Source organism: Pyrus communis, chromosome 4 (assembly GCF_963583255.1).
Source record: "Pyrus communis chromosome 4, drPyrComm1.1, whole genome shotgun sequence".
Lineage (NCBI taxonomy): Eukaryota > Viridiplantae > Streptophyta > Magnoliopsida > Rosales > Rosaceae > Pyrus > Pyrus communis.
In genome coordinates, this window is record NC_084806.1 from 25,404,087 (window position 1) to 25,429,083 (window position 24,997).

General features: G+C 37.9%; 1 protein-coding gene across 3 annotated transcripts; it reads right to left on the bottom strand.

Annotated features, from left to right (window-relative positions):
* Window positions 1–19,313: 19,313 nt before the first annotated feature.
* Window positions 19,314–23,949, bottom strand: LOC137731877 (putative lipase YDL109C). 3 transcript variants are annotated; one of them, XR_011068295.1, is made up of 10 exons: window positions 23,507–23,949; window positions 22,170–22,237; window positions 21,761–21,834; window positions 21,277–21,555; window positions 20,894–21,057; window positions 20,739–20,794; window positions 20,577–20,629; window positions 20,331–20,451; window positions 20,045–20,175; window positions 19,314–19,658 (listed from the first exon to the last, which is right to left on the bottom strand). XR_011068295.1 is itself a non-coding variant. In XM_068471121.1 (10 exons), the coding sequence occupies exons 1-10, from the start codon at window positions 23,824–23,826 to the stop codon at window positions 19,587–19,589; spliced, it is 1,302 nt and encodes a 433-aa protein (XP_068327222.1). In that variant the 5' UTR covers window positions 23,827–23,949; the 3' UTR covers window positions 19,314–19,586. The 3 variants fall into 3 exon arrangements, 2 of the variants coding, with proteins under 2 accessions (XP_068327222.1, XP_068327221.1); XM_068471121.1 differs by having other exon boundaries at window positions 20,045–20,142; window positions 21,761–21,831; XM_068471120.1 differs by having other exon boundaries at window positions 20,045–20,142.
* Between the last annotated feature and the right edge of the window lie 1,048 nt (window positions 23,950–24,997).

Consider the following 24,997-nt stretch of genomic DNA (forward strand, 5'->3'; position numbering starts at 1 on the left):
GGACCATGAGGAGCTTCACGTGACAAGTGATCTTAGGCTTTGTTGGGGATAAACTGGCAAGTGTTTTGTTGTGCTTGTCTCCACATGTTTCAATGTATCATTTTCACTTGCCTTATTTGTTCCCCTTGCAGAAGTGGTATTTTCCCTATGTAGGTTTGGCATCTTCTCTTATAGTATTTGTCTTCTAATGCAAGAGTGGAATGCAAACCTTGCATTTGGATGGTCCATCACTTCTTGGTGACTCATCCATGCGTGGCAGCTTCAGTGTTAAAAGCCAACGACGAGCCAATTATTCTGCGGTGTTGATGACTTGAGACCCAGCTCCATCAATAGTTGAAGATGAGTACTCGAGAGCAATTCTAGGTAAGCAATCAGGAAAGGTTCTAGGCAATTGGTTCCTTACCAGAAGTTTGAGTAGAAGTTTCGACATATTGCTTTCTTTATCCTTGTCTTTGCAGGTAAAAACAAGGACAAATGAAAGGACAGGGAAATTGCATGATATGAGATACTCTTGCTCTCGTCCTTGATGATATGAGATAATCTTGCTCTGGTGTGACTGGTTTGAAGAGGTATTCTCAGAGAGGAAGAAAATTGAATATTTCGAGATGCTTTGTTGAAGATGCATTCTCGAAGATGAGAAAGAGTTGGGTACTCTTGCAAGTCTGTCTTGTTATGGAGAACGAAGGTTGACATTTATAGAGATTTTTCAATAGCAAGGAGTGATGATGTGCCTTTACACTTGTCAGCAACTGTGGTATAATTAGAACAGTAAGATTTACGCGTTTTCAACTTTGTCAGAGATCTTTGACAAAGTTGCATGCAATATCCAAAAAAACTGAGATTGCGTCTGAAAAATGCCAACGAACTTTATTCAGGAAAATCTGGCTTTCGAAATTCAGAGAGCGGTGCCTCTTCGATTCTGAACAAGTAGCTCTGTTGCCTCTTCTTTTATAGAGACATCAATTGTGTTCAAAAGTATGCTCAGAAAGTTGCTGCCTGTAGAAATTTTCCCTTTCTTGCACTTCTAAGATTTTATTTGACCTCCTTTTTCCTTCATCATTTTTGAAAATGGCTTGCCCATCTAACATTTACTTAGATTTGAGTCTTAGGAGTGATATAGACGAGCTACGTCAAGATAATATATGACGCCCGTCCTTCTTATCTTCTAATGGTCCTCTTACAGTTGGGGGCTCTGTGATGAAGAATAACATTACTGCTACAGTGGTAGTTAGGAATCTTCTCACTCCAATGGATAACAAAATCCTTTCAAAACGATCTGATGAGTCGGTCGTTTAAGACTCCTTGGCTCTCAGCGTTCAATATGCGAGCTCTGTACCCAATATGGGCCAACGCTTACTTGCTCGAACTCACCAAGTTGAATCATTGATGGCTAAGGTGGCAAGCCTTAAACAAGATGTCAGAGGACTCAAGCACAAGAATAGAGTGTTACACATGCTTGCAAATAATTACTCGACGAGCATGAAAAGAGATCTCAACCAGCTACAAGAATCCAAAAGTCGGATTCAAAGTGATCACCAAAGGTTCGTTGCTAGATTCCGAAGGCAACTGATGTCTTCTCCTTCTGGTGTTTTGTCAAGTACTGGGGTGACACATGATCAATCTCCAGTGCCTCCCCCTTCTGGTGTATTGCCGAGTACTGAGGCTTCACATGAGCAACCTTTGTGAAGGCTTCATTCTGTTTGTTTGTTTTAACTCATGTGTATGTACATATCTGTAATTTCTCAGAGATATCAATAGATAAGCTTTATTTCATTCAATGTATTGTGCCAAATACAATAAAGCATATACTTCACTAAGATGTGGTACTTCTGGACCAAATATCAATTTATCTTTACCCTCACGAAGATAAATGATCATTCTTAGTGTCTACATCATTTGAGTATTCAACTTATAATCTTCAATCCATATGATTATTTAATATCATAAATATCATGGGTAAAATTCGTGTTGGTAAATTGTTCGATCTGCAGCTTGAGACAATATTCCTCTCAACACTTTATAATCTTTCTTGACTCTTCAGGAGTCCCAATTTAATATCAACAACTCTTCAGGAGTTCTAATTTAATGGTATTGACTCTTACAAGAGATTTTAGTATGTTGCAACAATATCATAATGAAAGTACTCTCTAAGGCAATTTATACCATCCATTCGTATTGAGTACATATTTTATGATTTACTCTTCTAGGGCTTACTTCAAGCAATTTGAATCCTTCAGGGATTTTCTACACTTTATGACATATTTTTTTTTTCTTTGGAATTTGTACAGAGCAATTTGCTCCCATGTATACTTGAGGGATTTACTTATGGAGATATGATGTGGACGACTCATAGCCCTTCGTATATAATTCTCCATTCATATGAACTTGTTTATAATCTTGTATCATATAATGTGAGTGTATTTCACGGTATTACAAATGCCCATATGTAACCTTCTAGGTTCAACATCTTTTGGCTATTTGTATTGTATTCAAGTACATAGGTCTATTTTTCCACATTCTTACAAAATTGTAATGGAATTGCCTTTCTCCATTTTGGCCAATAATTTTGTTAACGGAAAAAGAACGGGACTCAATATCAACACAGCTCATTGATGAATTTAGTAGCTACTTGTAAAAACCAAAATTACCATTGGTTATCATCAATCTGTGATCCCATATTCTCATGTGCATGCGCATGCATAAAAGCTTTTCATTTCTTTGGATATCCATTGCCTCTTCAAAGGCATTACACCATCTCTTCTAGGATAGTCATAGTTTAGAGAATGAGGATCATAACCTCCTCTTAAGCATTATAGAGCTTGGATTTTAATCTCCACTTTGAGAGTTGAGTCATTGGAACCTATATGTCTATCATGCCTCATGCATGAGACATCAACATTCCCATGTCCATGGATTATCCTTTCTGGGATGTGTATCCATGCAGCGAATGTCATGCTTCCGGCATGTTGCAGTTATGCTTCGGAAATGCAATAGTTCAGTAGTGTCATATTCTTCTTCTTTCAAATGATTAAACCTTTTGAGTCCAAAGGTTTGCCACGCTTCAGGCGTGCAATAGATAAATCATTTACTGCATCATTATTTTTGTCCAACAGGAACATCAATTCATGTAAGCACATTTGCAACAAGTATATGTGATTTCATCACTTTCATTGCATCATTAAATGCATCTGGCATTTGATTTGCGTAATGTTGCATCATTCAATTATTCTCAATTCGTTTTTATATTGATTGCTTCATGAATTAAAATAAGACAAATTCTCTTCGTTCTTCTGGAACGGTATTTTCTCATCATTCTTCTGGAATGATATTTTCTCATCGTTCTTCTGAAACGATGTTATTTTCTCCCCCTCACTATGGGAAAATTGTCTTATCAAAATGACAATCCGCAAACCACGCGGTAAACATATCCTCAGTCAAGGGTTCCAAATATTGAATGATAGATGGTGTTCAACGTCAATGCCCAATCCGCGATGATGCCTCATTTCAGTACGTTGTGGCAGTGCAGTAGGCACAAAGATAATACAACCAAAAACTCGTGGATGTGTAATGTTTGGCTTGTGTCCAAACACGAGTTGTACTAAAAAGTATTGATGGTTGGCAACAGGTCTCAACCGAATTAATATTGCATCATGCAAAATAGCATGTACCCATGTAACAATTGGCAATTTTATTTTCATTAGCAGAGCGCGGGTAATCAATTTCATCCGCTTAATAAATACTTCTGCTAAACCATTTTGAGTATGGACATGAGAAACTTCTAGTCCTTATTTAATAGTCTGTAGACTGAGACTCTTATGGCTTTTATTACAATTAAGTTGAGGCACTTTAGCTCTTCAAACTTAAGGTACTCAACAAGGAACTTCATGTCTTGATCTTGAAGATCTAGGGACTTCATGCCCAATCTTTTTGCATGATGGACCTTCAAGTTTAATCATTTTTATATGATGAGGATCAAGAAATTGCAGGTTTTGATCTGATTAAGGAACTTCAGGTCCTGTTGTAGACATTGAAATTTCAGTCAAATAAATGTTGACTAATGTATTAAAATTACAACCTTTATTCGTTTCACCTACATCACACACTCATTTCACCTACAACTTCCACTTACTTCACCAACCTCACACACTTATTTCACCTACATCACAACACTCATTTCACCTACAACTTCCACTTACTTCACTAACCTCACACACTTACTTCACCTACCAACTCCATTTATTTCACCTACAACATCCACTCACTTCACCAAAAAAATAGATGGTGGTGATTCATTCTCAAAGCCTATAAATAGGCCTCTCCATCAAGAGAAAAAGGGGAGGAATTTACATTACACCAAAACCTTGAAGCCTTGAAACTCTAAAGCTCTCAAGCAAATCCCGAAGGATCAAGAAAGCACTCTTTGTTCTTCGTCAAATCCTTCTTCAAGATCAAGCTCCAACGGCCCTTGAAGAACTTCCACCAACTCAAGATCAAGCCTCGACGACCCTTGAAGAAAATGTTCATCGTTCATCATCCGTTCATCCTAAGATCAAGCCCCAACGGCCCTTTGGATCAACAACCTCAACAAATCCACATATCCAATCGTTCTTCAAGATTAAGCCTAAAAGCCCTTAAAGATCCGCTCATCCATCAACCTTCAAGATCAAGCCCAAAAGCCCTTTGAAGAAATCCGCACAACCATTATTCAAGATCAAGCCCAAAAGCCCCCTTGAAGACCTGTTCAGCAACCTTCAAAGATCAAGCCCTGAAGGGGGCCCTTGAAGAAACTTCCCTCAACCTTCAAGATCAAGCCCCAACGGCCCTTGAAGAAACTTCAAACCATTCATCCAAGATCAAGCCTCGACGGCCCTTGGATCAATCGCACATCCACAAATCAACACCTTACGGAGATCGAATCAAAGGATCAAATTACAAAGAGATTGTAACCCTAAATTCATTAATTAATACAAAATATATTTTTGTACACGTGTTCTTGTTTTAGGAAAATTCGTGTTTAAAAATTTGGCACGCCCGGTGGGACAATCTCTACCTCTTATCTCTTTCTCCGTTCAAGAAAACCAAAGCACACCTCCAAAATCAATGACATCAAGCAAGGGATAAGCCGTTCTTGCAACCACCAAGGGAAGAAGCATGAGCACTTCCGCCACGAATAGAGCATCCATTTGTGCCACAACCACTCCTCAACATGCCGCTGCAAAGTTAATACCGCTAAGCAAGCAAGATGAGCATCAAAGGCGCGAGTCGATCATCAACCTGACCTTGCTGAGGGCACCAAAGCATGCTGCTAAGGCGCACAAGATGACATCCCAAAATGGCCAATGGGGTTCTTCATCAGCACCCTGGATGTCTGAAGGAAAGTCGTGTCTATTGGTTGCACAAGTTATGACCATCGGCGTCACCTCTGTTGAAGAACAATTGGCTCAAATGAGTGAAGCAATTGCAAAGCTCACACGGACTGTGGAAGAGAAGGATTTGCAGATCGTCACACTCATCAACCAACTAGATGCGCGGCTCGACATGAAAGTCGACCCAAATGTTGGTTCATTAAAGAAAGAAGTCGACGAAGAAGAGGAGCCTCCAGCGGAGAAAGTTGAAGAGAAGCTGAAGCTAGACCAAGCAACGGCGTTCATGGGATCTCTCTCTATCCAGCAGCTACAAGAGATGACCGCAAGCACCATCAAGACATAATACGAAGGAAGCTCACATGACTCCGTACTGTACTCAAAGCCTTACTCCAAGAAGATTGATGCTTTGAAGATGCCAAAGGGTTATCAGCCCCCAAAATTCATACAGTTCGATGGAAAAGGCAACCCAAAGCAACATGTCGCCCATTTCATTGAAACTTGCAACAATGCTAGGACAGAGGGAGACTACCTTGTCAAACAGTTCATGCGCTCTTTGAAAGGTAACGCCTTTGACTGGTACACCGACCTCGAACCCGAGTCTATGAACAGTTGGGATTAGCTAGAAAGGGAATTTCTCAACCGCTTCTATAACATTCGTCGCACTGTGAGCATGCTGGAGCTGACCAGTACGAAACAGTGGAATGATGAACTTTTCGTCGACTACATCAATAGGTGGCGTTCATTAAGCTTGGATTGCAAAGATCAGCTTTCTAAAACCTCCGCCATTGAGATGTGTGTTCAAGGCATGCAGTGGGGACTACACTACATCCTTCAAGGCATCAAACCACGAACATTTGAGGAGTTAGCCACCCGCGCCCATGATATGGAGTTAAGCATCGCCCGTCATGGGAAGAAAGAACCGATCCCCGACTACAAGAACGACAAAGTTTTGGGGCCACAGATGGATAAGGCTGCGTGGAAACCCACCAAGGAAGCAATGACGGTCAACACAACTCCAGTCAAAATCCATACACGAGACAAGGCGATTCAAACCGAAGCTTTTCGTGATCAAGAGATGCGTAAACGCACTTTGAAAGAGCTTGAGGAGAAGACTTATCCATTAACCGACTCTGATGTGGTTGCCATGTTGAAAGACTTGCTTGACAAAAAGGTGATCGACCTACCTGAGTGCAAATGGCTGGAAGATATGAATCGTACTGATAGTCCAAGGTATTGTAAATTCCACCGCTTCATCAGTCATTCGACGGAAAAGTGCTTTGTGCTAAAAGATCTCATCATGAAGTTGGCTCAGAAATGGATCATCGAGCTAGATCTTAATGATGTGGTGAAGTCAAACTATACCACCGTTACTTCTGGCTCTTTCAACTCAAAATCTTCACCTCAACCGCTGGGGGCATGCTTCAAAACCATGTCGGTCAAGTCAAGTGAAGTTGAAGGATGGACTTATGTCACTCCAAAGAAAATGCACAAGAAACATACGTCTCCTCCATAAGTTCACCAATCGGAAAGGGGGCAAAGCAGCTACCGTCAACCTTCAAAGCTACATGAAAGTGTTGAGGATGATGAAATTATGACACGAAGATCGTCCGTTGCCATCACGTGCGCGATTTCTTCCCCAAAGACTTCTTCAATCACTCAGTCAAGACTCCTTGCTATGAAGATTGCAAGGAATGCCTCTCTAAGATCGTTTGACAAATTCAAAAAGCTCCTCGTTCGCACGAGCCTAAAAGGCGACAACCAAACGCTCCTGGCCCGCAAGAGCATAAACTGTGTACGGCAAAATCATCATCAAAATCACCATTAAAATCATTAAAAAAAATAAATAAAAAAAACCATCACTCATTTGAACTACGTCATGACTTGATCCCTCCTCAACCAAGGGTACGTAGGCAACTTAAAACTTCAAAACTTCAAGTACAGTCACATCATCAACAAAAACATAAACACTTTGAAGAATAAAGAGCAAATTCAAGAATGCAAACAATTCATTTCTTTAAAGGAAAAAAGTCGGCCCTAAAACCTGATTACAAAAAAAACAGAAGACACTACTTAAAAACTATGTCCCTAAAACTACGGAGGTGATCTTCAAGCAAGCCTTCCAAAGTCTTCAAAGTCTTTACCTCGGTGGGAGACAAGATGGGCAATTCCATAGCCATGCCTTTCTCTTGTTCTAGGCGTCAAATCTCCTCTTAGCATCGAGAAAGTGTAGCTCCCTGCTCCCCGAGAACACTTTCAAGTCGTGATGCTTCGATGCCCAGCTGTTCTTGCTCTCGTATCAACGTATCTAGACACACCTGGACGGAAGCTAAAGAAGTCTCTGTGGCTTGATAATCTCCCGAATCAGCTTGCTGAGAAGACCAGACTTGGGTTAGTGACAAGTCTATTGCTGCAAGTTGGTGAGCTCTAATATATGGACTCAACTTCTTCGAGAAAATAGCATTAAAAAGACACCAGCTGCTGGGTGGCTTTGACTTCAATAAAGGGCTGCCTGATTTAAGTGATGCCTTCTCTCCTTCCTCCACCACAAGACAGCAAATATTGCAGCGACTGTGCAATGGTTGCGCAGCGATGATGCGATCCCATATATATATATATATATATATGTACAAGAACCCAGAGAAGTAGATGGAGTACAGCGACTTTGCAAATAATGGTGCGGTGACTATGCAAACAGCAATTCGCATGTAGTGAAGGATGTAATAAGATGACTGTGCAAATAAATAAAAAAAGAAAAGAAAAAAAAGCTCCGCATGCGGTGCAGCAAGGAACCTAACAGTGCCAATCTACCATACTCGTCATTAGAACAATGTACAAACACACAAAAAGAAGGCGCAAGCTACTGTTAACAAGTCAAGAAGAAAAAGGAAAAGAGATGGTGGCGACAGAATTATTGAAAAGAAGAAAATAGGGGGAAGGATGGTGCACGGCACCAACTTGCAAAAGTATCATTTAAAAAAAAAAAAAAAAAAAGGAAGTAACACATCTTAATATGTTTTGTTTGTACTTAACACAATACGCTGAATGAAATAAAGCATGTCTATTGATATCTTCAAGAAATTACAAATGCGTACAAAAAAAAAAAAAAAAAAAGAAAAAAAGGAGGGAGCCTTCACAAAAGTTGCTCACGTGAAGCCCCACTACTTGGCGAAACCCCAGGAACGGGAGGCATTGAAGATAGATTATTCGAAGCCTCAATACTTGGTTGAACGCTACATGACGAAGAATGTAAGAACCATGTAGGTCTTTTGTTTTTGGTCATATGTAGGTCTTTTGTTTCTTATTTTACCCTGAGTTCCAAATAGAATGTAAGAACCAAAATATTAAAGAAATAAATATGACTTTGAAATCATTGCAAATGATTGGATGATTACTTATGTGTTGATTAACGTGCTTATTTTTTGTTAGTGACACATCATATGATTTGCATATTTGGTTCAAAAAGTTTGTTTACCTAACATTACTCTTAGGTGAGACCCACATGCAATGTACGAGCTCACATCTTCTATGTATAAAGCCAACACAAAGGTGAATGGTGTTTTTGGTGTCATCAAACTTCAACAAAAATATTTGGACAAAAATGGCCCCAAGACAAAAAAAATTTCAAAGGCATCCCAAAATAATGCATCAAATAAGGCAGGGGTATTTTTGTCATTTTAATAGTGTTTTTTAAATAATTAATTTTTTGTGCTGTTTTTGTTTTTTAATTAGCACCTCACAATAGGTTAGCAATATTGTGATTCAATTTCTCTATTTTTTAAATACGTTCAAAACATCTTAAGAGGTGTGTAATCCTGGTTATAAAAAAGGTCTTTCAAATGTGGATAATATTGTGATTAAATTAGTTGTCAAATGATTGTTTTTTTCTTCTAACAAATGATATTATCTACACTAAGGGGGATGAATGGTGGACTTAGCCTCACAATGGACTAGCAATAATGTGATTCAATTAGTTGTTTATTAAATATTATTTTCTTTATTCTTAATGTAAATTCTATAGAGACCGATTTTATTATGTGGATTCAACTGCTTTAATAGGTTTATGATGGGTTTCTTCTAGCATAATCTAAGATTATTCATTTACTTCAAATATTTGACTTTTCTTTTGTCAATTTACACATATAAATACATCTAAAACGTGTAAGTCGCGAATAGCACGCAGTGATTCAAAAAATGCCATCTGCACGTCCATGAGCACTTGCATGAAGGCTAGTATGTTAGAAAATGTGTGAACAAGTATGTTAATTTTTCTGTTCAAATAGTTTTATTGTACTATTATATAATAGAACGATTCTTACATGACACACCCCGACCTAAATCAAGGCGTGCTAGCCGTCACGTGAGAATGACGTAACCATGTGCACAGTGCGGAAGCAAAATGATATAGGGAAATACAAATAAATAAAAATCAAACTGCTAAAAGTACTGGCTAAAATAAGGTGTTACTGCGAGATTAAGTGTGAAATACACAATCAGAGTATAAATAGCCTAAGTGCAGTCAGATTGGACAAGTACTAATTAAACAACACCCAAAGGTGATCCCACATTTGTGAAATCTGTCATAACCACCACTAGAATCCTCGTATGCCACCAACGATAACTCCTACCTAGAACCTGGAGAGGCGCAAAACAGAAAGTGTGAGTGGGCAAAAACAAAGTTTTTCAAAATCATTTCATTTCTCAAAAGTTCTAACCCCTCGCCGTAAAACTTGTATAATTTCCCAGAAAATAGAATATATATATATACACACACACACACACACATACATATACCACAACCATACTCAGAATAGCAAAATTCACCAAAATGTCATGTCAAATATCTCAGCATAACAATATATGTAAGCCAGGTGATATAAATCAATGCAAATGATATGTCAGCTGGAGTCACCTAACGTGACCTGTACGGCTCAAATCCACATCTCAACAAATATACCTGCACACGAGTCGGAACCACCAAAAGTGGTCTGTAAGACTAGACTAGGTGTAAATAAATACGCTCTCAAATGCTACGATCACGTGAAGACTGTGCGAATAATCGAGGGTCACTTACGAGTCGGAACTACCTATAGTGGTCTGTACGATAGGACTGTGCACCTAACTTGGATCCAAGATGAGCGTATGGTGCGGAAGGTGAACATCACGTGAAGGACTATACCCAAACTCTGGGCGGGAGCACTAACACCGGGGTGCAGGTTTATGAGCTCTCAATGCATCACATCGTATCTCGCATAACTAAAGCAATCTCATATATTTAATTTATGAACTTACCTGGCACTTACCTATGCGTCCGCATCACCAATCATAAATATATCCAACTACTAAAGCATAAATAAAATAGGCGGATACTTTGCATAGCATTTCAAGACATATAATCATTCAATTTCATTTTCTGGGAAAAATCTCAAGTATATAGGTATATACAAAAAACCAAAAACCCACTCACTAATATGTGGAAGGGTCGTAGCCCCCAAGCCTCGATTGACTGCGCTCGTATTGAGGATAGGTCTCACCTATATGCGAAACAACTATATAAACGTTAATTTAAAGCACATAAATGAAACTAGCTAATAACTTCTCAAACATTGCTCAAATGGGGTAATTGAATATACCAACGTGATCTACTCAACCCCACGAACATCCCTATATTTTTAGAAAAATTTTCCGACATCCCACGCGGCGCCACGCGCCGGCCAAGGCACTGCCAGACGCACCCCCACGCGCGGCCACGTGTATGGCATGCTTAACGGTAACCATTAACGCTGTTAGGAATATTCCGTTAAAACTAACCTGACGCCGCTAGAATATTCCGTCAAACTTGACGGAATATTCCGTCAAACTTGACGGAATATTCCGTCATCTTTAACCTTGGTTTGCCAGTGACCGTCGCCGTCGCCGAAAACTAGAAAAACTCCAATTCATCATTTCTCTTCCATTTCTCAACCAAAATTCATGAACTTTGCAACAAAATGAAGCTTATCACAAGTAAAAAAAAACCTTACCACTTTCAAGCCCTAAAATTCACAGGATCTCACCGAAGAAGCCTTGATAATCCGGCCAAAACTTGAAACTCGCTAAACTCGACTTCCCGACGTCCAAAACACCTTGTTTTTCTTCTCTGAGCTTCGGGAGAGTGTTCTAAAGCTTTCTAGCATCTTAGAATCTCCCAAAAACTTCACATTTACGTGTGCATGAACAGTACCTCAAACCGGAGATTATGGTTCTTGGGTTTTCCGACGACTTCACGTCCTAAAAATGGTATAGATGTACTTAGGCGCTTGCAAGGAACATGAAATCCACCTTCAAGGTCTCGATCCGTGCAAAAAATGGCTGATTCGAAGGTTGTTCGTACAACTTGTACGGAATTTGCAGAAAAATTTGAGAGGGAGGAGAGATAGAGTCAACAGGGTTGTTTGGGTGTATGAGTCTGTGGTCTAGTTTGCAGCCAATCAAAACAAAGAAAACTTACTTCTAATTGGGTCCAACATAAAAGGAACAAAATGAATTGATCCCAATCCAAAGCTTAAACCGCATAACACCAGACAACGCTCAAGGGTAAATTCGTCATTTCACACCATCGATAATATAATTCAGGATGGGCTATCACATTACATCTTGATGAAAATAAACAAACAAAAATTGAAAGAGTAATATGATTTGGATACACAAAATTAACACATTTGTTGACATTCTCTAATACAGGTGCAGTTCATATACAGTGGTAAGACTTAGGCCTGGCAATTCCTGACATGACCTGATAACCCAACACGACACGACACGACACGAAATTAACAGGTGTTCGGGTCGACACGATAACGAATCGGGTCGTTATCGGGTAACCCGATAAGCACCTGTTAAGATAACGGGTTGGTTCGGGTATACACGTGGGTAACACGATACACGATAAGCAGAATATTAATTTAATAATTTTATAACCCTACAAAAATACTATAATAATTATATATATTAATTTAACAATTTTATACCCCTAAAAACTATAATAAATATATATATATATATTAAATTAACTATAATAATTATACCCCCAAAATATTAACTATAATAATTATATTTATATATATATATATATATATATTAAATTTTAAATTAAATTTTATACCCTAAAAACTATAATAATTAATATGCATCATGTCGTCCTTTGAAGAAAAAGGGAGGGAAAAATGAAAATTATAAGAAAAGCTAAAAAGGAAACAAAAAAGAGAGGGAAATATGGGACCTAGTGGTATTTTCAATTTTGCTTGCTACTAGTAGGGTGGGTTTTTCTACCGTGGTCTCTCAAGTGTGCACTTGTTATTGTTAAGATAAGATCCGACAACTGTATTCCTAACATTTGTACGTCATTTACCTCTCTCTTCCTCCTTTTTTTCTTGAGAAATTTTTCATTGTGACGGGAATACAAATAGTACACCATGTGTTTTAATAGAAGTGGTGAGAACTTTTATTTTTTTAAGTTATTAACTTCTTATCACACATATCCCACTATTTTTATAATGACACGTAATGTACTACTCCGTGTGCCGGTCAATTATACGTACAAAATAAATAGATTTAAATCTACTTAATAAATATATATATACACACACACCATTGAACTTGATGGGATACGCATTCTACGAAACTAGTTTCAATGATCTAACTGTCAAACATGTTTGTATGTACTTCGAGATCGCATACGCCAAAATTTGAAAAAAACAAACATTATGAGATCAAGTAATAGGACAAAATTTTTCGACGGTTATAAAACAAATCACGATTTAACGGTTATTTTAACTCCGATTTTGATGATTTTTTACAGGTACACTCCTTGACCCTATATGAATACAATGATTGAATTCGATCTTCAATTTAAAATATTTACACTAGTGGATACCACAAAATCTTATGTTATACTTAATGAAAGTATAAATAAACTCTTAAGTTTTAGCGAATCTATTGTTTTGATCGGATACACATTCTACGAAGATAGTTTCAATGATCCAACCGTCAAACATGTTTGTATATACTACGAGATTGCATGCACCAAAAATTGCAAAAAACAAACATTCTGAGATCAAGTAACGAGACAAAACTTTTCGACGGTTATAAAAAGAAAAATCACGATTTAACGGTTATTTTAACTCCAATTTTGATGATTTTTTACAGTTACTGTGACAGCCTGTTCCGGATTTTCGAACCGTATGGGGTGAAATGACGATTTTGCCCCTATTATGGTTGTTTCGTTGTGTGGTTGTTTTTGGGTGTTGCTTGGCTGGTTTTGGACCACACACACTCTCCCACACCCCCCTCACCCTTTTCCCTGTCCTGCATCCCTGTCCCGAGCCCTTTCTCTCTCCCATTTCTATCCTTCTTGTACAGACGACAATCAAAACCATTCAAACCTTCGAAGATCGAGGAAACAAATTACATATTCGTGCTCGTGAGGTCCGTAAGAGTTTAACCATACCCATTTCAGGTAAGAATACCTTCGTTTTCACGTCGAACTCGGGATGCCTCGATTTGGTCACTGTACATGCACACGTTAATTCTTGTGTTTTTGGGAATTTCAAGCTTGTAGGAAGCTTGGTGAGGTCCTTAGGAGGCTCGGGATGGTTCGTTTGAAGGTTTTGGACATCGGGATCGTGAGTTACAAGCTTGGCCGGAGTTGGTGGTGTTTTCCTGGTGAGATTCTGTGTGTTTTAGTGCTTGAAAGTGGTATGGATTTGTTCATCTTGTTGTAAGCTTCATTTTGGTACCAATTTTGTGAAATTTGGTTGAAAAACGAGTGAGATACAAGGTTTTAAAGTTTCCCCGATTTTTCGGCGCCGGCGACGGCGCCGGAGCTTCGCCGGAGAAGATGACGGAATATTCCATCATTTTGGACGGAATATTCCTAAAAGCGTTAACGGAATCCGTCAGAGTTAACGGAATATTCCTGACGGCGTTAACTGACGCCGTCAGTGTGCCAGGCACGTGCTTGCGCGTGGGGGGGCGTGCGGCGGTGGAAAATTTTTCTAAAAATATGGGTATGTTCCTGAGGTTGAGTAGATCACGTTGGCATATTCATACACCCCATTTGAGCATTGTATGAGAAGTTATTTCATAAGGTTGGTTATGTGTTTTAAAATTAATGTTTTTATAGTTGTTTCGCATATAGGTGAGACCTATCCCGAGGACGAGCGCGGTCACTCGAGGCAAGGGGGTTACGACCCTTCTACATACCAATGAGTGGGTTTTTGGTTTTCCGTATATACCTATATACTTATGCTTTTCCCAGAAAATGAATTGAAACGTTTATACGTTTTTATGCCATGCATTATGTTTGCCGTTTGTTTATGCATTGTTAGTAGCCTATATATATATATATATATATATATATATATATATATATATGTATGTTGGTGCTGCGGACGCACAGGTAAGTGTCAGGTGAGTATGGTTTATGCTTATGTTCAATAGTGATTTGAGATGCATAGAGAGCTCATAACCTGCACTCCCGGTGTTAGTGCTCCCACCTAGAGTTGGGTATAGTCCTTCACGTGATGTTCACCTCCCGCACCACACACTCATCTTGGATCCAAGTTAGGTGCACAGTCCTGTCGTACATACCACTTTAGGTGGTTCTGACTCGTACGTGACCTGCGATTATTCGCCCAGCCTTCACGTGATCGTAGCAATTGAGCGTACTTATAATACACCCAGTCCTGTCGTACAGACCACTCTAGGTGGTTCCGACTCGTGTGCAGGTATAGTTAGTGAGATGAAGATCTGAGCTCTAGATTCAGCCGTACAGGTCACGTTAGGTGACTCCAGCTGACAGATTCATGGCGTTGATTTTGACATTTTCCTGAACACTTGCATTTATTCGAGGCATTTGGCATGGCATATTTCTGAGCATGACTTATATATATATATATATATATATATATATATATATATATATATATATGTATATTCTACTTTTCTGGGAAGTATACAGGATTTACGGCCAGAGGTTAGAACTTGTTTATGAAATGGTTTTTGAAAAGCTTTGTTTTTGCCCACTCACACTTTTTGTTTTGCGCCCCTCCAGGTTCTAGTTGGATAGCACTTCTGGTGGCTCCCCAGAGGATTTCCTCGGCACATCTGACAGATTATCACCTGTATAGGACCACCTTTGGGTGTGTTTTGTAGTGTTGTTTCTTCCGAACTGCATTAGGTCTTCGTGCTCTGAACTTGTTTTTCACGCTTGCACATGTAGGTTCTTACGTTGTATATAGCTGGTTTTTATTTATTCGTACTTTTATTATTATTTTATTAGCTTCCGCACTGTGCACATGTTTACGTCACTTCCACGTGACGGCCAGCATGCCCTGACCTCGATCGAGGTGTGTCAGTTACACTCCTTGACCTTATATGAATACAATGAATGAACTCGATCTTCAATTTAACATATTTACACTTGTGGATACCACAAAATCTTATGTTATTCTTAATGAAAGTATAAACAAACTCTTAAGTGTTAGTGAATCAATTGTTTTGATGGGATACACATTCTACGAAATTAATTTCAACGATCCAGCTGTCAAACATGTTTGTATATACTTCGAGATCTAATATGCCAAAAATTGCAAAAAACAAGCATTTAGAGATCAAGTAATGGGACAAAACTTTTCGACGGTTATCAATGAAAAATCACAATTTAACGATTATTTTAACTCCGATTTTGATGATTTTTTACAGCTACACTCCTTAACCCTTTACGAATACATTGAATCAACTCAATCTTCAATTTAAAATATTTACACTGGTGGATACCACAAAATCTTATGTTATACTTAATGAAAGTATAAATAAACTCTTAAGTGTTAGTGAATCTATTATTTTGATGGGATACGCATTCTACGAAATTAATTTCAACAATCCAACCGTCAAACATATTTGTATATACTTCGAGATTGCATACACCAAAAATTGAAAAAAAATCAAACATTTAGAGATCAAGTAACAGGACAAAACTTTTCGACGGTTATCAACGAAAAATCACGATTTAACGGTTTTTTTAACTCCGATTTTGATGATTTTTTACAGCTGCACTCCTTGACCCTATATGAATACAATGAATGAATTCGATCTTCAATTTAAAATATTTACGCTAGTGGATACCACAAAATCTTATGTTATACTTAATGAAAGTATAAATAAACTATAAGTGTTAGTGAATCTATCATTTTGATGGGATACGCATTCTACGAAACTAATTTCAACTATCCAACCGTCAAACTTGTTTGTATATACTTCGAGATCGAATACGCCAAATTTAAAAAAAACAAACATTCAGAGATCAAGTAACAGGAGAAAAGTTTTCGACATTTATCATTGAAAAATCATGATTTAACGGTTATTTTAACTCCGATTTTGATGATTTTTTACAATCACACTCCTTGACCCTATGTGAATACAATGAATGAACTCGATCTTCAATTTAAAATATTTACACTAGTGGATACTACAAAATCTTATGTTATACTTAATAAAAGTATGAATAAACTCTTAAGAGTTAGTTAATCTATTGTTTTGATGGGATACGCATCCTATGAAATTAATTTCAACGATCTAACCGTAAAAATTGTTTGTATATGCTTCGAGATCGCATACACTAAAAATCACCAAAAACAAACATTCAGAGATCAAGTAAAGGGACAAAACTTTTCGACGGTTATCAATGAAAAATAACGATTTAATGGTTATTTTAACTCTGATTTTGACGATTTTTTACGGCTACACTCCTTGACCCTATATGAATACAATGAATGAACTCGATCTTCAATTAAAATATTTACACTAGTGGATACTGCAAAATCTTATGTTATACTTAATGAAAGTATGAATAAACTCTAAAGTGTTAGTGAATCTATTATTTTGATGGGATACACATTCTACAAAACTAGTTTCAAAGATCAAACCGTCAAACATGTTTGTATATACTTCAAGATCGCATACGCCAAAAATTGCAAAAAACAAACATTCAAAGATCAAGTAATGGGACAAAACTTTTCGACGGTTATCAACGAAAAATCACGATTTAACGGTTATTTTAACTCTAATTTTGATGACTTTTTACAACTACACTCTTTGACCCTATATGAATACAATGAATGAATTCGATCTTCAATTTAAAATATTTACCCTAGTGGATACCACAAAATCTTATGTTATACTTAATGAAAGTATAAATAATTCTAAGTGTTAGTGAATCTATCATTTTAATGGGATATGCATTCTACGAAAATAATTTCAACGATCCAACCATCAAACTTGTTTGTATATGCTTCAAGATCGCATACACAAAAAATCGCAAAAAAAACAAACATTCAGAGATTAAGTAACGAGACAAAACTTTTCAACGGTTATTTTAAATCCGATTTTGATGATTTTTTTACAGGTACACTCCTTGACCCTATATGAATACAATGAATGAATTCGATCTTCAATTTAAAATATTTACACTAGTGGATACCACAAAATCTTATGTCATGATGATCGATGAAAATTGAGGATTTTTTAAAAGGAATAATATGCAAGCTTTGAGTTCCATTGGCAAGGTTTAAACTTTTGAGAAAGGCTTCACAACCTTGAAAACAAAAGCTCTTTCATTTTGCATATCCTTGCACATTTAATATTTTATAATAGACTAGTAGTGTATAGATGTTTGTTTATTAGGCTCTTATTTTCAAGTGTAGATGTAGTACTTAAACGACAAATGTGTTTTAATATTTTGAAATAATATTTATGTGGCAATGTGTGGTATGTGAAAATTTAAGAAAAAAAATATATTTTTCTTAATGGGTCATAGCGGGTCATAACGGGTTGGTTCACTTTATCCGTTGGGTAAAGTGACCCGACCTGTTAAGGACCCGTTAAGATAACGGATGTGACACAACACGACCCATTAAGATAACAGGTGTTACACGAAAACGACACGAACACGACAGATATGATCCGTTTGCCAGGCCTAGTAAGACTATCTCTATTGAGGACTGCGTCACTAAGTGTGTTTTTAATTTTTCCTGATCAAACTATTCTACAATGTACAAGATAACAACATACTAAAGATTGCTGCAGCTGGCTAACTAGTTATTTTTTTTTATAATTATATGCAGCTCCGAGGAGACAAATTCCAGAACAATAAAAGACCACCGTGGTTATTCATCGTCTTGTGTTGCAAATCTTTTACCATTCGGACAGAAAACAAAAAAGAAAAAAGAGGAAAGATTTTTGCTTGCTTCAAAATGTTAGTGTATTCAAATATACAATAAGGCCATCAATGCATTATGGTACGGAATATTGGACGGTCAAATATCAACACATGTACAAAGTGAGTGTGAGATGAGAATGCTTCATTGAATGTGCAAGTACACAAAAAATGATAGGATTAAGAATGAGGATATCCGAGGTAACTTAGGAGTAGCTAAAATTGAAGATAAGATGAGAGAAAATCGATTAAGGTGGCTTGGACATGTGAAATGAAGACCTACATACGCTTCGGTTAGAAGATACGATTACGAGACAAAAGCTCAGGGGCAAAGGGGTACACAAACACAAAATCACGTTGTCTTGAAAATTCAAGCATATAACATATTTGGGTGGACTAAATTGCAATTCTATGACACTAAATTCTACATTTTCTTCGGCATGCACTTGAACTTCCTTTAAATTCTCAATCGAGTACACCTAATTTCCAAGATTTCTGTGTACGGCATAAAATTCCGACTTCAATTTTCACCTAATTTCCAAGATTTCTATGTGAACGGTACAAAATTCCTACTTCAATTATCTCATCCAAACACATTGATTTTGTAACTTTTAGGTACTCTCATATTGCCTAAAAATTGAATGTGAAATCTTGATCCTCACCAGAATACCAGACAATAAAGTAAGGTGGAGCATCCCTCAGGCTATAAACCATGTAGATGCACTCATTTGGAAAGTAACAATTCAGGGAAATGGCTTGGAACGATAACGAAAAATTACACATCTCTGCATTTACATTTGACAACAAATATACATCCCAGTATCTTCATAGGAAACAATATACATGATAAGCTTTTTTTTTTTTTTTTTTTATTTAATCCGCACACAATAAGCTTTAAAATTGATAAATAACATAGCAGTCGTATCCATTGCTGAATCACCTATTGGAAAAAAATCGAACTTACACACGACTTAGAGAAGGAAGCAATCTATCATATGGAAAACCACATCCGCACCATCAGAATTGAACCAATAACTCTTCACCTGTATGCATGAAGGAGTAGATAGACGTAAGAAAAAGAAAGCGCAAAACACAACACGATTCGTTATGAAAATAACTTGTTACTACTACTTACTGGTACAGTTCGTTGGGAACTTCACGTGTATAAAAGGGCTTAAAACCTATGAACTAACTTCAACTCAGTAGCATTCTGCCTATAGACTATCTCTGAGTTAAAATGCCGTCCTTCAATTTTTGGTATAAAACAAAATTATGGGTCTACCGCGAAAAGGAAGTGTTTGGACCTTTGAAAAATTTATAAGTTTAAAAAATGAGCTCACAACAAAGCATTTTATGTGTTTGTATATTCCACTAATAAAATCATACAAAGTGTAGAAAAGCCATAGGAACAGAGCCAACCAAAACTTGCCTGAATGGTATTATGAGCAATATATCGTTGTGTGCTTTTCTTAAAGCTAACATCCACTCGTTCCCAAGGTATCTGAGTAAGACCTCTAATCATCTCCTCTACACGCAGGAAGGGACAAATGCAATTTCAAACTGAAAGTAAATTTTGAATATATGAAATCATAAAAAACAGTATTCTGTCATGAAGTCTTAACCATCCCCGCCCAACCCTCATCACCATCTGGGAGAAAGCCCAGGTCCTGAGATTTTTCAATAGTAAGGAACTCAGCAGAGAAAGTTTGACAAACCTTCCAAGTCTATGTTTAAGTCTTGAGCACTTGATGATGCTTTAATATGAATATGATCAGAAGTTTCTCGCTTGATATATACGATATGTGGATATCTCTCATCGGTTACAAGGAGGTTGGACTGCAAATAGAATTGAACAAAAAAAAAAAAAGAAAAAGAAAAAAGATCGAAGTGAGTTTGGAACCATAACAGATAGGTAACAGGCATGCAAGACATGAAGTGAAGAGTAAACAAGCAAAACCTACCTTTGGAAGTTCATATTGACGCCGGATTGATGATGTCCTCCACCCAACCATATCTTGAAAATAAGTGTACATAAACAAGATTTCCTCTGGTTCCAAAATGAAAATACGCAAATATACCATAGATCCAAATTTTAATAGCAAATTAAACAGGAAAAAGGATACAATCATAATTTACATTAGCATATGCCACACGACGCTTAAATGCACGTAATGCTGATCTGTACAGGCAAGGAAAAGATTATATTACCATCTACAAAATGATTATAATTCAAATCTTTCATGAAATCGAGAAGTATTATGGACATACTAATACTAACATGAATTTTAGGTCATCACAGTCATTAACCATTCGAAGAAGAAGAGGAGGTCTGCCATCATCATCGTCTGTTAGGAAGAGATGCTTCCCAGATCTCCCAGCAATAAAGTGCGCAGTTTGAGAAGCTCTTCTCTCGAGAAAAGGAAGACCACAGAGAAATGGGAGCTGCGAAAACAAAGTTAACAAATCAGATTCACGTTCACAAGACTCACATATTTTCTGAGAAGATTCTCTAATGTAGAATGGAAGTAACAAAAACATTAGGAATTCTTCAATTCACAGTTACTTTTCATCACTACATACTCTATTACTCATCATTTGTGTGCGTAAATTGCTCAATTTTGTTTATCCATAGAAAATATAAAGAAAATAAACATATCCTACCTGTTTATTTCCCCTTGAACCAAGATGTGGTGTTGCGACCGTTATAAAGTTCATTGCTTCCAGTCCAGCAATTGTACCATGGTGAGGCTGGTCAATGGATTGTGTCAAATTATTTGTATGCCCATCAATTACGCAATAACCATTTTGACCCGAGGGTTCTGATTTTGGAAAAGGTTCATACAGCCTTCCAATGGCATACCTTGCAACCAACCCACCTAAGGAATGAGCCACAAAGGATATTTTCCGCACCTCAGACCTCTTTCTGATGACAGCTAATACCTGCATTCCTTTTAACTCTGTAATTTATGATTTGCCCATAGTTTCAAATAAATAACATTATAAAATTAAGATTTACCTTCGTAGTTTTCTTATACATTGTGAGTACCATAAGCATTATTATGATTAAAAAAAATGCCCACTTTAGTATCATAAACCAAGGCATGCTATGTTAAAATATGCGGATTAATATGCTATTACCAAATACCTCTTCAGCTAGCCTCTCACCCATCAAGTCAACACCATCAAATGTCAATCTTGAAGAGTTACATTCACTACCTGCTGGAAAAATTCCAAGTCAGAAACAATCATGTATTCTGGAAATAATATGATTCCAGAAGTAAATTTGCAGCAAACAAGGAGGAGCATGCATATTTGCAAGTTTGATCACTAACAGATATCAGATACAGAAGAGACTTGGAAAGGGGTTTTTTTAAACATCTTTTATACTAAAGTCTATATAGGATTATAGCTTATGAAGCCAAATTCAAACTTGACCCTCCCCAATTACATAAATGTTTACAAATTGAAAGGACACTAAGATACTTAGGTACTTAGTGAATAAGATTCTTCAGTGCACATGTAAGAAGAAATCATAAGCGAAAAGAGGCACTCACGGTGCACAACTACTTTATCAGGAAGCTTTTTCACAAACTGATCTGCAGCGTATCTCCAGTCTGAAGCACTGAAATCATGGAAAAATAATTTCACATGAAATGCAAGAAAAAAAAAATGGTTTACAAAATGGCAAAAAGACAAAAATAAGAATTTAGGCCTCATTTGGTCTCTAGGATTGCATTGGAATACATAACTCATTATATTCAAGGTATATTGAAGATAGAGGCAATTGATTTTTCATTTTGAGGGATTAGACATGAAAAAAACTTATCCCTTCTAAACTTACCATTTGGTGGGGATTGGAATAGAGAAGTTTCCTTAATAAGTGATCCACCTACCTTCAAGTTGGACACAATTCTATCATTTCTTCCTTCAACATAGCTTCAATATTTTGGGTTATCCAATCCAATCAAGTCCTAGACACCAAACAAGGCCTTAAAATGAGAATATCTTCAATTAAATAGAGGGCGATATTTGAAGAGAAGTCTGTCAAAAGCTCAAACATAGGAAGAAGAAATATTTGAAATCACAGAATGGCAGACAGAGTAGAGGGTACAAAAGTGATTTAAGGGATGAGATTCAACTCTTGTTCATCTGTACATCCTCTTTGAGGGCAGGTTTTGAGCGCTACACATTTTATGTAGTCTTTGTTTTTACACAAGGCTGTACATAAGTTAAAGAAATGAGATTCCCAAAGAGGTAATCAGACTTTAGGAGTGTAAATGAGCTAAATCAAGCCATACATTAGGGTGCTTAGGGTTTAGGCTTGGCTTGACATAAGTATTAAGCCTGAATCAAGCTTGGCTAAAATATTTCTTTCTGAAGTTGAGCTTGGTTTGGTTTGTATCTGGGACGGGCGAATCTTGAGCTCATCCTGGCTTGGTGTGAACACGAGAAAGTGAGTCTTACATGTCAAGCTCAAATGAACTATCCAGCACTCAAGCTGAAGTCAAGTGATCTCGAAGTGATGAAACTTGAGCTGCTTATACAAAAGTTGAGCCTGATTTTTAACAAGCTCAATATTTTGTTCGATTTTGGTTTATCTCTTTTATGCGTCCAAGCACAATGTGAATCCAAGTTTCTCTAGCCTAGTCAATAACCTACCTAAATCATCTTGCCATTAGACTTACTTCACTCCCATCCAATCCAATGTAAGCATTGGCCTGCATTCCAAAACCCCATTTTCTCCCTATCTCCACAAACCCACTTCCCTAGTGAAATGGCAGTTCAATATTATCATACAATCACATTATAATTTAACTATGTTTTTACACATTATCAAGTATATTGAAAAAATAAGAAAGTCCCACAAACTAAAATGGGGAAGATGATGTACCTGCCGATGATCCCATTGACCATAATGACAAGATGTTCCGGGGCGGCGCTGCCCTTGGGGTTGGCCGCAAAGACATCTTCCCCCCCGCTGTCGATCTCCACCTTAATCCCCTGGTGACCGGGGTCCCGGAAGCATCCTCCGGCTACAAATCGGCGGAGCAAGTCCATCCGAGTCCGAGTGACCCACAGCCCACGCTTGGAGGAGCTAAAGCCTAGGTGGTTGCTGGAGCACAGCGCCTCGAAACAGCGATGCTTTCGGGTCGGGTTGGCGGAACGGAGGACGGGGATTGCGGAATTGAGCGGAGGATTGGCCGCGATCATGTGTTTTTAGAGAGAGAGATTTGGTCGAAAAAGTGTTGGGGCAAAGTATGATGAACAGTGCAAGAATCCTATTTTGCAAATAACAAACTTCTATGAGAGTTAAGATGTACTGAAGAAAGTCAGAATAGAACGATCTTGAACTAACTGTGATATTTGATATTTCAATCATTTCTATAACGAAACACTTTTGGTATTGTTCACTTTTAACAAAAAATATATTTTTACTTTAAAAAGTCACTCATGGTACAATTCACTTACAACACCTTTTTGTTCTTTTGATTAAAACCCAAAGTTTTCAAGTCATTTTCATTAGTTTTTCTTTTCTATTATGATATTATTGGACCGTGTTCCCAAACTGAATAAGTCTCCTATTAGTGATGGAGCTAGTTTTCTTTAAAGCAGTTCCACTGGGGAACTGATAGGCCGGCACCTAGCCAAAATAATGGCCCGGCACCCAGCCCATCAGATAGGCTGGCACTTAGCCCAAGCTGGTCTCTACGCTAGCTCAAAATTGACAAAGGCATGGACCGGCCCGATTGACGTCATCTCACGCTTACACCCTCAACCTCCGCCTCTGAAGGCAATCATGTCGTCCCTCTCCCCAACCTCCCTCTCCAAATCCCGAATCCTGGCGCTGGAATCATCCTGGGTTTTCTCTAGCTCCAGAATCCTGGCATGGAGGTGGCCAATGTCTTGATGGGCAGCATCGATCTGATGTAGCAGCCGCTTCTCCTTGACTTGCTAAGCATTGCAGTGGTTGGCGAAGATCTCGACGACCCTGGCCTTGGCTTTGGAGTCTTCTTTCTGACGAGAAGTCATGAGCCTGACTTGCTCTTCTGCCTACCAAAGCTGGGCAGAGAGCTCGCCCACTTGGGTCTGGAGCTCCTGAAAGTTGTCGGGAGCTAAAGCCAGGAAAAGGCCCAGGCTCTGGCTAAGGTATGAGCACAATAGCTTCTTTTGGCTGGTGTTGTCGTAGTTTGTGCCCGTTTTCAGCCATGACTGACTGGAGAGACATCGAGAGAGAGAGAGAGAGAGAAAGAGAGAGAGCTTTTGGGATTGTGTTGGATTGGTAAGTGAGTCGCTTTTAGGTGTCCGTGCGTGTTTGTGACTGAGAGGAAAAATAATAATATTTTAATAAAATTGACTAGGCAATTTTTTGTTAGGGGTGGAG

What these genes read in the sequence shown, in the direction of transcription:
- LOC137731877 (XM_068471120.1), bottom strand. Translation starts at nt 23,826, where the DNA reads ATGATCGCGGCCAATCCTCCGCTCAATTCCGCAATCCCCGTCCTCCGT. An exon ending in GTTCAAGGGGAAATAAACAG is followed by an intron (nt 21,058 to 21,276) that starts GTAGGATATGTT and finishes TTGTTTTCGCAG; the next exon opens with CTCCCATTTCTCTGTGGTCT. An exon ending in GTCAATATGAACTTCCAAAG is followed by an intron (nt 20,452 to 20,576) that starts GTAGGTTTTGCT and finishes TTCTATTTGCAG; the next exon opens with TCCAACCTCCTTGTAACCGA.